Consider the following 12,557-nt stretch of genomic DNA (forward strand, 5'->3'; position numbering starts at 1 on the left):
TTAGCAGTTATATTATTTTGGTATTTAGAACTTAATCATTGTAATTGAGTGGTTCTCAAACTTTGGTGTGGTTCATCAATGACGTAGAGATATAAAAGTCTCAAAGGCTAAGGATCTTAGAAATATATAAACTGTGGGCCTTTGAATTTTCACTACCTTCCTAGATAATATGTTAGTTATATTAGTATATCAAAATATTATGCTCTATTTCAGAATTGTCAACAGTCAAAATCAGGCTTGTTGGACAGACTTAGAGAATGTCAGTAGGTAGGAAGACGACTTGGATTATTGTGAGAATCTCTTTTTTCTTCTATTAAAATCACTTCAGAAATGACAATGTCATATTTTATAAAGCTATATTACAAGGGGCCAGTTGATAACGTGGTGTTTAAAGCACTGGACATTCCCACATGGTCGACCACGGTTCAAGTACCAGATCTGGTGGCTTACTTTCTCACTTTCCCCCTCTCTCTCTGTATCTTTCTCTGGTTAAATTAAAATAAATGAATGAATAAATCAAATTAAATAATTATTTTTTAAAAATGTTCTGCGACAAAATCACACATAGTATCTATGCAGTTCACAAAAGTTTTCTGCTTTTATTTAATAGTTTTATTTACTGAAGACCTAACACTACAAGCAAAAACTTAAAACTGTGGTGATGTTATTTATAATTGACTTGTGAGTATTAAAGAACTATACAAAGCATAAGGATATCAGACTATATATACAATAACTATCTCTTTTATTGCTAAGGTTAAAACTGAATTGAACAAGTATATTCAATTGGAAAAGAAATTTTACAAAACAAAAGAGCTATAAAAGTAAGGACTGTAGTACAGTAAAAATAATTTCAAGAAAACTTTCCCTAAATCAACCATGGAATATATATCAATCAGATAAAGCTAGATAGTCAATGTACTCACATGGTTAATTGTTCATGTCAAGAAGAAAATTTGTGTGAATTGGATTAATTGAATTTTCTTAATAGTGTCTATTATTAACATAATTTTAATATCCATTTTAAAATTTTCAGTCTCAGTCTTATAAACTGATTGGGCTGACAACAGGAGTCCAGGATGAGAAACCACACAAGATTAACAACCTTCATCCTACTGGGATTGACCGATGACCCACAACTTCAAGTCTTGGTATTCATCTTTCTACTTGCCACGTACATACTTAGTATAACTGGAAATTTGACAATCATATCTCTCACTTTAGTGAGTTCTCAGCTTAAATCTGCCATGTATTTTTTTCTCCAAAATTTCTCCCTCTTAGAGATCTCATTCACTACAGTCTGTATCCCCAGATTCCTTTATAGCATGTCTACTGGAGACAAGACCATTACTTATAATGGTTGTGCTAGTCAATTATTTTTCATCATCCTTTTTGGAGCAACAGAATTTTTTCTCCTGGCCATCATGTCCTATGACCGCTATGTGGCCATCTGCAAACCTCTCTTCATTATGACCCTTCTGTGTGTGGTTCTATCCTACATATATATCATCAAGACAATCCTAAAATTTCCCTCTGCCCAACAAAGGAAAAAGGCTTTTTCCACATGTTCTTCTCACATGATTGTTGTATCCATCACCTATGGAAGCTGCATGTTTATTTACATTAAGCCCTCAGCAAAAGATGAAGTGGACATTAATAAGGGTGTGTCAGTGCTCACCACTTCCATTGCCCCAATGTTAAACCCATTTATTTACACCTTAAGGAACAAGCAAGTGAAACAGGCACTCAATGACTCAATCAAAAGAATTGCACTTCTCCCAAAGAAATAGAAGATGTATAAAACTGTGGATCAAGTTGGTTTTAGTTTGATGTAATGGTTAGTACAGGACCAGAGCATATCAGCAAACTATTTTTGATGCTTGATAAGTACACAAGATGAAAGCAAACTTTTATATATCATAAGAGGTATTTAACGGTTAATGTTTGTTAAATCTAATAAAAAATTTTCAGTTTGTATTTTTTGCCTTTTAATTTCCTTTATAACCCACCTTTAGAATGATCTAACTTAATTTTGATTTATGAAAGTATGAATATCCAATAAATGTTGGGAGGAGGAGTTGGGTCTTCATCATAGATTATTTGAGAAACTGGGTTAACGGTCTGTAAGTTTCTAAACTACTTGATATCTCTGTAATCAACATTATATTCATATTAACTATCTTAAAAGTTTTGGTCTTGAAGATTAAACAGACTCTAGTCATTTCATTTTTTCCTTTTCTTTGAAAAAAATTGTGTTGAGGCCAGAATTTGCCATGGTGGTTAAGGCGCTGGACTCCCACATAGTTTACCATAGTTCAAGTTCTGAACCTGGAGGATATTTTTCTCCCTTTCCCTCCCCCTCTCTCACTCTCTCTGTCTCTTGCTGATGAGCTCATATGCCCTGTGCCAAAGTTGATAAATAATAATAATAGTAATAAATAAAATTAAATTAATAATTCTTCTTTTTTTATATATGCTGTAGAACTATTTTTTGTTAAAAGATTGTTCAGAATAGTCAGGTCACACCTCCAAACCATTGTTACTGACTAAGCCAGTAAGTTGGCTGCATATGTATATGATATAGATAGATAGAAAATTAAATAAATAGGTAGATATTGAAATAGATGACAAGATTGATAAAAGATGGCTTCCAATCATATTATACCACTAGGACCATTTTAAAGAAGTAATAATATCAATCTCAAAAATATTTTTAAAATATGTAAAATGTAGCTCATACAAGAATAAATATACTTTTTCATTAAATAAGAAGACTAATACGTTAGCTTGGGAATAAAATCTTAAGTAGGAAATTATGGTAAAGTTAAGTTAAAATATCTTTTTTTAGAAAAGCAGAGCAAGCACTGAAACAATATTTTAACACCAATAATAAAAGTAGCTATAGTGCAAGCAGTGAAGGTACTTAATGAGAATAGGACAGTGTGGAATGGGGTAAGTGAAGAGAAGAGGATAGAGAAAGATAGCAGTGAACAATAGAGAGGCAGGACGTTAGTGAGAAACAGATAGGGCTTATTAACTGTTGATGATGACATGTATAGTATTCTCAACTGGATTGGTCTGAGAAGTATTTCATGATGGGCAAAGTATTTTTACAAGCAAAATGAGAAATAGCAATTGACTGTTTTAAAAAATAATTAGAATAATAAAAATAATGATTGGGGAAAACATAGAAAAGATATTGAATGTTGAAGGGGGGAGATTAATGTCTCTGTACTGACGGACATGCATGGCATTCCCTTTTGAAAAAACAATGTAATACACTGTAAAGTTATATGTAATTCAATGTAATATAAAGAAGATTATGATGATGATAATAAAAAAAGTAGCTATAGTGCACACATAGGTAAAAACAAATTCCAAAAAATTCAACTGATATGATGTATAAAATTTTTGGATTATATAATGACTTAGAAATAACAGCTCAGGGACCAGCAGTTGGCATATGGCTATGTCTCTGGACTCCCATGTAGTCGATCACGATTCAAGTCCCAGACCCGGTGGCTTAAACTCACACCAGGCTTGTGTGTGTGCATGCCCAGTGTCCTGAAAGGAAAATAGAGGAGAGGAGATTGTGACCTGGCCTTCCCCCTGGGGACTGACTTCTCGCTTTCTGTGCCTGGCCTTCCCCCTGGGGGTTGACTTCTTGCTTTCTGTCTCTCTATAGCAAAAATCCTCTCAAAGAAAAAAAAAAAAAGCAACAGTACAAATTTTGAAAGAAAGAAAACATATGAACATCAGTATTAGTTCACAAGAAAAAAATCTTCATACACCTGGGTATTACATTTTTCCCAAATTTTTGTTATTTCTTTCCCTGGTCCTCTATATTTAAGCATAAGAAGTGCTTACCTCTCTCTAATATTTTATTTCTAAATCTTTCTTTATTCTAGAGATATTTTTCCTTTTTTTAAGTTTATTAATTTTTTTCTTCTGAAAAAGAGAGAGAATGCTCCCAACAAGGTCAGCCAATTCTGGATCATGGGCAAACATGTGGCCATTGTACTCAGGGAGGTCTCTATACTTGAACCAAGAATATTCCCGTGTGGAATTGCCTCAGAGAGCACCACATTCTGCCACTGCATTACTATCTGGTCCAATTCCTCACATTCTGATCTTGTCTTTTAGATAGATCTTGTTTAGCATTTAGACCACACCAAATGTCACCGCCATAGAAAATATTTTCCTGGCTTCTCCACGAGGCCATTTCCCATTGTCTGATTGTGTGGGTGTGTGCACATGGAGGTTTTTAAAAGTCCACAGAAAATGCATATTATTAGAAAACTACAGATTTTTTTCATTGTACCAAAATAAACACATACTTCAATTCCATTTTGAGATATTTTTCCTTTTTTTAAGTTTATTAATTTTTTTCTTCTGAAAAAGAGAGAGAATGCTCCCAACAAGGTCAGCCAATTCTGGATCATGGGCAAACATGTGGCCATTGTACTCAGGGAGGTCTCTATACTTGAACCAAGAATATTCCCGTGTGGAATTGCCTCAGAGAGCACCACATTCTGCCACTGCATTACTATCTGGTCCAATTCCTCACATTCTGATCTTGTCTTTTAGATAGATCTTGTTTAGCATTTAGACCACACCAAATGTCACCGCCATAGAAAATATTTTCCTGGCTTCTCCACGAGTCCATTTCCCATTGTCTGATTGTGTGGGTGTGGACACAGAGGTTTTTAAAAGTCCACAGAAAATGCGTATTATTAAAAAACTACAGATTTTTTTAATTGTAACAAAATAAACACATACTTCAATTCCATTTTCCATGAATTTTCTGAAGTCCCATGTATATCTGATAGCCTGTTTCGTGCTGTCAGACCTGAATACCTCAGACTAGGTAATTTATAAAGAACATATATTTATTGGCTCACAATTCTAGAGGCTGAGAGTCCAATACCAAGGTGCCAGCCTCTGGTGAGGACCTTCTTGATGCATCATAACATGGTAGAAGTCATCATATACTAGAAGGACAAAGGCACAGCAAGAGAGAGAGAAAAAGGCATTTCCACAATAACAATCTTATTTTCTACAATAGCATTAGTCTATTTATGATGGTCAAGCCTTCATGGCCTTCTACCCAGTTTGAATCCCAGACCACCAGTGGCTTTTAAATCACATCAAGTGTATGTGCATGTGTGTATATATGCTTGCCCCAAATTCCAAGAGGAGACTAAAGGAGAAAGTATTGAGTGTGGCCATCTCCTCCAGAGGATGATTTCTCTCTTTCTCTTTCTCGCTCTCTCTGTCTCTCTTGGGTGAGCTCACACTTCTTGTAGCAATTTTTTTTTTTAATGGAGCCAGCAGGTGGTGTAGTGGTTACATCGTTGCACTCCCACATGGTCAACTTTAGCTGAAGTCACAAGGGACTGAAACTCATGCCAGGCATGTGCACATGCATGCTCAAAATCTTTAGAGGAGAATGGAGGAGATGAGACTGCAGTGTGGGCATTCCCCGGGGGATTGATTTCTCGCTTTCTGTCTCACTGTCTCTCTCTGTCTCTGGTGAGCACACACACCCTTTAGCAAAAAAAAAATCTCTTTTTTTCAGTGTTTGGTTTTTTTTAATTTTTTTAATTTCATTTTCTTTTATACATTCAATCATGTTAAAAAAATTCATGCTTAATGAAAGATGTCAGACCAAAAAATAAAATATTCTGCTACAGTATTTACTTAACATTCTTAAAAAAAAAAAAAAGAAAGAAAAACACTAACCTACTATGGCAACTAATCAGTGGTTGCCAAGGGAATAAGAGTGCAGAAAAAAGAAAGTCACAGAAATTAGAAAAGTACTCAAGGACACTTTCAGAGTGATAAACATATTCACTCTTTTGACTGTGTTAATGTTTTGTCTTAAGTCCTAATCTATAAAGTTACACACTTTAATTATGTTGTGTTTATTTGCAAATTTTTCTTTAATAAAGCTGCTAAGAAAATGAGCTAAATAAACTGATATTTCTTGTTGTCCTTGTAACTCCAAGGGCACTGGAGCCCAAGCACCATTGTTAGTTGTTTTGCTTGTGCCAAATAAAATTACTCCAAAGATTCATTAGTGACTTTTGAGTTTAAATCACTAAGGACCTCTGCTCATTTATTTGCAGGTAGAGCAAAAATAAAACAATTTAAGGTTGCTATTATTCAAGCTTGTGTCCTGTCCTACAATACTGAAACACCAACTCTTTCAAAAGAAAATATAATTTCTACCATCCCACTGCTATCAGAACTTTTTTTCTCCTTTGACTTTTTAAGAGTTAAAATATAGAAGAAAATGTTCTTTTAGACCTATTATGGTAAAATGTACATTAAGATAAAGTTAGTTCAATCTATTGGACCTGTCAACCTCAGAAAACTTTCTACATGTCTAGAGAAACCATGAGTATGAACAAGGATGAATGAGAAAAAGCCAAGAGAAATTCACATGATAATTTTCATCACACCTGCCATCTTTAACTAATGGCTTTAAGAACCACAAATTTTAAACTACTAAGGAAGTTATAACTGAGGAAAAGTAAGTATAATAAGCTTTGTAATACTGGTCATATTTCTCTTTGTGAGACTCTATATATTTTTCTTGGAGAAAGAAAAGATTTCATTTTCCTGTATTAAAATCAGCTGAGTTATATAGATTGTGTAAAGCTTTCAAAATATATCTGAGATATTATAACAGTAAATATGTGGCTATAAAGAAATCCTAAGACACTATATATCCAGAGGTGGCATCAGCTGTACTACTGACCTCAATTTGGAAAATAAAAACATCCACTCTATGTATGTGTGTGTGTGTGTGTGTGTGTGTGTGTGTGCACCTTCACTGCTCATTACAGATGCCTGCCTCCTTTCAAACATTTCTCAATGATAAGACTAAATAAGAAAGCAGTTAGTTAAATATCACTGTCAATAATTTATTGCATTCTATGTTATACTCCTGCGTCATATCTTGTAACCAGAAACACATTTTTTGAGACTTTAATAATGTCTATAGCATATAGAACTGGGTGAGGTTACATTCTGATGCACAGGCAAACTCAGGAAAGGAGAAAGGATGGCAGAAAAGTGAGTAGACTGCAGCAACCACTCTGCCCCACTTCTCAGCTTAGTCTAAGATACAGGTAGCACATTTCCCTAAATTTCCTAGGGAGGTTTCTAGTTTGCAAGCAAACATGAACCTAGGTCGGCACTGCTCTGTGTAGGTGACTGCCACTCTGTAGGTTCAAAAGTATGAAGTGGGCAAATGATTAAATGAGGTCTTGTCCCTCAGTGTGGAGGAAGTGCAATAAATGGTGAACAGAAATTGTTCATAAATGAATACATCATAGTGTCAAAGGGAATGTGTTTTACAAGCATCAAAACACTGTCTGAAAATAAGAAACAGTCAAGTTCTCTACTATAGTAATTACTTCTTTTGAAAAAAAAAAAGTAATGAGAAAGAGGAGATACAGAAATTGAAGGAGGTATTTTTTTGACAGAATCTGTCCTGTCCCTCATTCCAGTCTCCCAGGTGACTAGGTTTTCAGGCACATGCCTGGGTTATTCAGGCTGATCTGGAATCCACCCAGACCTCTGGTGAGGCTCCAGCATCCTGCAGCAGCTCCCTCACACTTAACACCAGTAATTCATTTTTAATGCCTGAGAAATTACTGGGGAGCGGTTTTTTACTTAATTCAGAAAAAAAAAAAACTCTGGATTTAATACTCCACTAATAGATATGGGAAGGATGGAGACAAGGTGTCAATAGAAGTACAATTACTTATTTAAAAGTAGGAAGAGAAAAGAAGGGAAAGTTTAGAAGAGAGTTATAACTTTTGTTGGAATTGTAAAGATAACTTCACAATGTGACTTGATTAATAGACAAAATTTAAAAAAAAACACAAGAATTTCTAGTAATAGATATAGAAAATTTAATATACAAATTTAATATCAGAGCAGTATGACTTTAAGTCCAAAAATGAAGAGAGAGCTTTGAGTCTGTGTGCTTGTCAAACATGAAATATATAAATTTATTAAGAAAATTATTTTTAGACTTTGATAATATATCAGGAACTGTATTAACTGTAATGGTTATCATGGTGCGAAAGACATGATGTCAACAAATACAGGAAAGTTTTTACCTAGATGAAGTTGGGTAAAGGAGACTAATGTATATGAGGGAAGTGCTTGCTACAATATCTGCACAACAAATACTATTTGTTGATCATTGATCTAGAACACACAACCAACAAATAGAACCTGTTAGCACACAGAAAAAGAGTGGGGGCTAGGATCTGTAGAAGACGATGACTTCTGTTCAGTTAAACTGAAAGAGACACACACATGGATAAATACATTTGGTTGTAGTGTCAATTTGTAAATAGGTTTGATAGCCAACTCAAAATGCAAGTTGGGAAAAATCCATTATTAGAAACAGACACTTTGTAATCATTGCATATAAAATTGTAGAGAAAACAAAAGGATAGTCAGAATTGAACAGAAACTAATAGGTCCAAGTAATTAATCAAAAAAGAGAGACAAGGTAAAAAAATCATGTGCATAATTTTTAAATTACAGGATCAAAACATTTAATAAATATTATAAATACAAATAAACTGTCTTTAAAACAATGTATTTGCACACAATTAGTAGCCTACACATTGACAGAGTAATATAGAAGGAAGACAGAGAGGCTTGCCTGTGTTATTGTGTGTAAGATTCATTATTCATTGGAAAAAATATACTTCCCAGCCATACACACACACACACACAAAAGAAAGAAAAAATTTCTAAAACTAGAGTAGAGACTCCAGGTATATTGAGATTTTAGGATGAGTCCAAATTGCATATTACGTATTAGCATTTTACAAAAATAAGATTGCTAACCAAAAGCATGGCTTTACTGGTGTGCTTTTTTTAAAAATTTACCTATAAGTAGGGAAGAATTTCAAAAAGTCAATTAACATTTTTGCTATCCATAAAACCACACCAAATTACCAGCTATCTAATCATATTCACACTATGATTTTAAATAGAGTGCAAAAATATAGTAAAGATAGAGCTTACTAAATTAGATTTTATACAGATTAAAATAGTCTGTATGATAATCTCTTTGAATTATTGAACATGCAGATTTGATCAAAGTAATCAGTGATGAAAAACTGCACGATAACAACATTCATACTTCTGGGACTGACTGATGATGTGGAACTGCAAGCTTTGATTTTTATCTTTCTGTTTCTCACCTATATGCTGAGTATAACTGGAAATCTCATCATCATCATACTCACCGTCGTGGATTCACACCTTAAAACACCCATGTATTTTTTCTTAAAAAATTTCTCTGTCTTAGAAATTTCATTCACTACTGCTTGTATTCCCAGATATTTGTATAATATAGCAACAGGCGATAAGATAATTACATATAATGCTTGTATCATCCAAGTATTTTTTACTGACCTCTTTGCAATAACAGAGTTCTTTCTCCTGGCTGCCATGTCTTATGACCGCTATGTGGCCATCTGCAAACCCCTGCATTATGTGGCCATCATGAGCAGCAGAGTCTGCAGAAGGCTTGTTTTTTGCTGTTGGTTGTCAGGGCTTTTGCTCATAACCCCCCCACTTAGTCTGGGATTAAAACTGGAATTTTGTGACTCAAACATTATCGATCATTTTCTTTGTGATGCTTATCCCCTTCTGAAGATATCATGCTCAGACACGTGGTTTGTGGAGCAAACTGTTTTAATCTGTGCAGTGGTGACCCTCATCTTGACCCTTATTTGTGTCATTCTATCTTATACTTATATTATCAACACAGTTTTAGGATTTCCATCTTCCCAGCAAAGGAAAAAGGCCTTTTCCACCTGCTCTTCTCACATGATTGTGGTTTCCATCACATATGGCACATGCATGTTTATCTATATGAATCCAACAGCAAAGGAAGAAGTGACTATTAATAAAGTAGTTTCACTACTCATTTCTTCTATTTCACCTGTGTTAAATCCATTTATTTATACCCTGAGAAATAAGCAGGTGAAGAAAGCTTTCAACAACTCAATCAAAAGAATTGCATTATTCCTAAATAAATAAGATAGCAATCAAAAAATGAAGTTAAAATGAAAGATGAGTAGCTGCTAAAACTTTCGGTTAAAGCTTATAATCTATCTTTTAATAATCCATACTTGAGCTTGATATCTGTTTTTGACTCCTCTTTAGATTTGTTATACCCCAATCAATTTATTTCTTCCCTTTGTTCTTGACTTAACTTCTCGAAAGTGATTGTCTTAGTAAAGAACATAAAAGTGGGCCAGCAGGTGTTGTGGTGGTTAAGGGCGCTGGACTCCCACATGGCCAACCATGGTTCGAGTCCTGGACCTGATGGCTTGCTTTCTCACTTTCCCTCTCTCTCTCTCTCTCTGTCTCAATCTGGTCAAATTTAAAAATAAATAAGTAAAATAAAACAATTCTTTTTTTTAAAAAAAAGAACATAAAAGTATATTTTTCATTTATTTATTTGTTGATAAATATAACCCCTTATAATTACATTATATAGTATAATAAAAATAATTCTTTAGTCATTTATAAAACAAATAGTATAACCATGCCTGCTTGCTACTATATCTGAATGTATACAAAACAATATAAAAAATTTAAGAATTAGAATTTTATATTTAGCGCCAAATAGGATAGATAAAGATATGATTAAATAATTCAAAGAACAACTGAAAAAGAAAATAATATCATTTCTAATGCTCAAAGAAAACACATTAAAATTCAAAGAAAGTCTTAGATATAATTTCACAAATCTTCTGAATATGCAGCTGAAAATAAAGATTAAAATGTGGACAATTACAAAGTGTTAGAGATACAGGATATATAGAAATGTATGTAAGTGATATTATCTATGACCTGTGGATCCCAGGAGGTCAAATGGAGGATGGTAGGTTGTTTTACTATGGATTACAGTAGGTAGGATTTTAATAATCCTTTAGGCCCTGCCACTATGGTGCATACCTCCTAGGAAGCTGGAAGCAGCATGGGAGGCCTAGGAACCAAACCCACTGACACATGTCGGTACGGTTGCCTCTAGCTATTGTCCTGGATGATAGGAAGCCTGGGCCAAGAAGATGAGCTACATGAGACTCTGTCAGAGATGCCTAGTTCTCTCTGTCCCTCTCTCTGCTCTGTCTCTCACACATACGCACTCACAAAGAAAAGAGAGGGTAAGTGTGCAAATGAACATGGGGGGTGAAATTTCAGGATCCAAGTAGAGAAAGTACTTGAAATTCATAGAATACCATACGGTCAAAACTTTAAAATAAAGGGACCAGCAGTTAGCGTAATGGCTATGTCTCTGGACTCCCATGTAGTCGACCACAGTTTGCATCCTGGACCCAGTGGCTTAAAACTCATGCCGGGCACGTGTGCGTGCATGCCCAAGATCCTGAGAGGAGAATGGAGAAGGGATTGCAGCATGGCCATCCCCCCTAGGGGGTGATTTCTCGCTTTCTATCTCTCTGTCTCTCTCTGTTTTTCTGGCGAACGCACACGCCCTATAGCAAAAAACCTCTCCAAAAAAAAAAAAAAACTTTAAAATAAATACAGCTAATAATGAAAAATAAAGCAAAGTAAAAATATGTATTTTTTTATTAATTAAGAGTTGTTTAAATGTGTAAAGGCACAAACAGCCCCAAGGCGTAGTGGTTAAAGGAGCTGGATCCCACATGGCTACCTGTAGTTTGTATCCCAGCCCAGCAGCTTGGGAAACACACCAGGAATATGTGTGTCTGCATGTTACAAATCCCAACAGGATGGAAAAATGGAGGAGAAGGGGCTGTGGTGTAATCACACACCACTATGCGGGTGAGTTTTACCTCTTCCTCTCTGTCTGTCTCTCCATCTCTCTCTAGCAACTGAACATAACCTGGCAATTGAAAGTGTATGTATATAAAAACACATGCTTTTATACTGGTAAATTAAGTAACATAAAATCTTCCATTTCAACTATTACCATTAAAGATATTCAAATTGTCATGGAACCATAAAGCATTTATTTTTCATCCAATTATAAGATACAGTTGAAAAGTTTTATGTAATTGTAAATAATATGTATAACATAGTTGGTAAATCTGCAGAAAAATCATCTAAGAAGAAAAAGTCTGTTAATGTAAGCAGTACCCCAAAGTAACTGTATACATTTTTCCTTTTGTTTATCTTATTAAAATTATTCAATGATGGGACCAGCAGATGGCATAATGGTTGCATCATTGGACTTCCACGAAGACGACTACAGTTCAAGTCCTAGACCTGGTGATTGAAAACTCATTTTGGGCACGTGTGCATGTGTACCCGGTATCCTGAGAGGAGAATGGAGGAGAAGGGATTGTGGTGTGGTCAATCCCCTGGGGTTGATTTCTCACTTTCTGTCTCCCTGTCTCTCTCTGTCTCTCCAGTGAGGGCACATGCCCTAGCACAAAAATTTCTCTTAAAAAAATTAAATGGTAATATAATATAAATAATTTATATGATATTATAACACATTCTGCTCATATAATAAATCATTC

At 34.7% G+C, this 12,557-nt stretch overlaps 1 protein-coding gene across 1 annotated transcript; it reads left to right on the top strand.

Moving 5' to 3' along the window:
* Positions 1-1,079: 1,079 nt before the first annotated feature.
* Positions 1,080-10,083, top strand: LOC102477778 (olfactory receptor 6C2-like). The gene is made up of 3 exons (XM_006156842.2): positions 1,080-1,151; positions 4,610-4,727; positions 9,146-10,083. Exons 1-3 carry the CDS (start codon positions 1,080-1,082, stop codon positions 10,081-10,083), a joined length of 1,128 nt encoding a protein of 375 aa, XP_006156904.2.
* Positions 10,084-12,557: the final 2,474 nt, after the last annotated feature.

This window comes from Tupaia chinensis, unplaced genomic scaffold, assembly GCF_000334495.1.
Source record: "Tupaia chinensis unplaced genomic scaffold, TupChi_1.0 Scaffold000518_1, whole genome shotgun sequence".
Taxonomy (NCBI): Eukaryota; Metazoa; Chordata; class Mammalia; order Scandentia; family Tupaiidae; genus Tupaia; species Tupaia belangeri.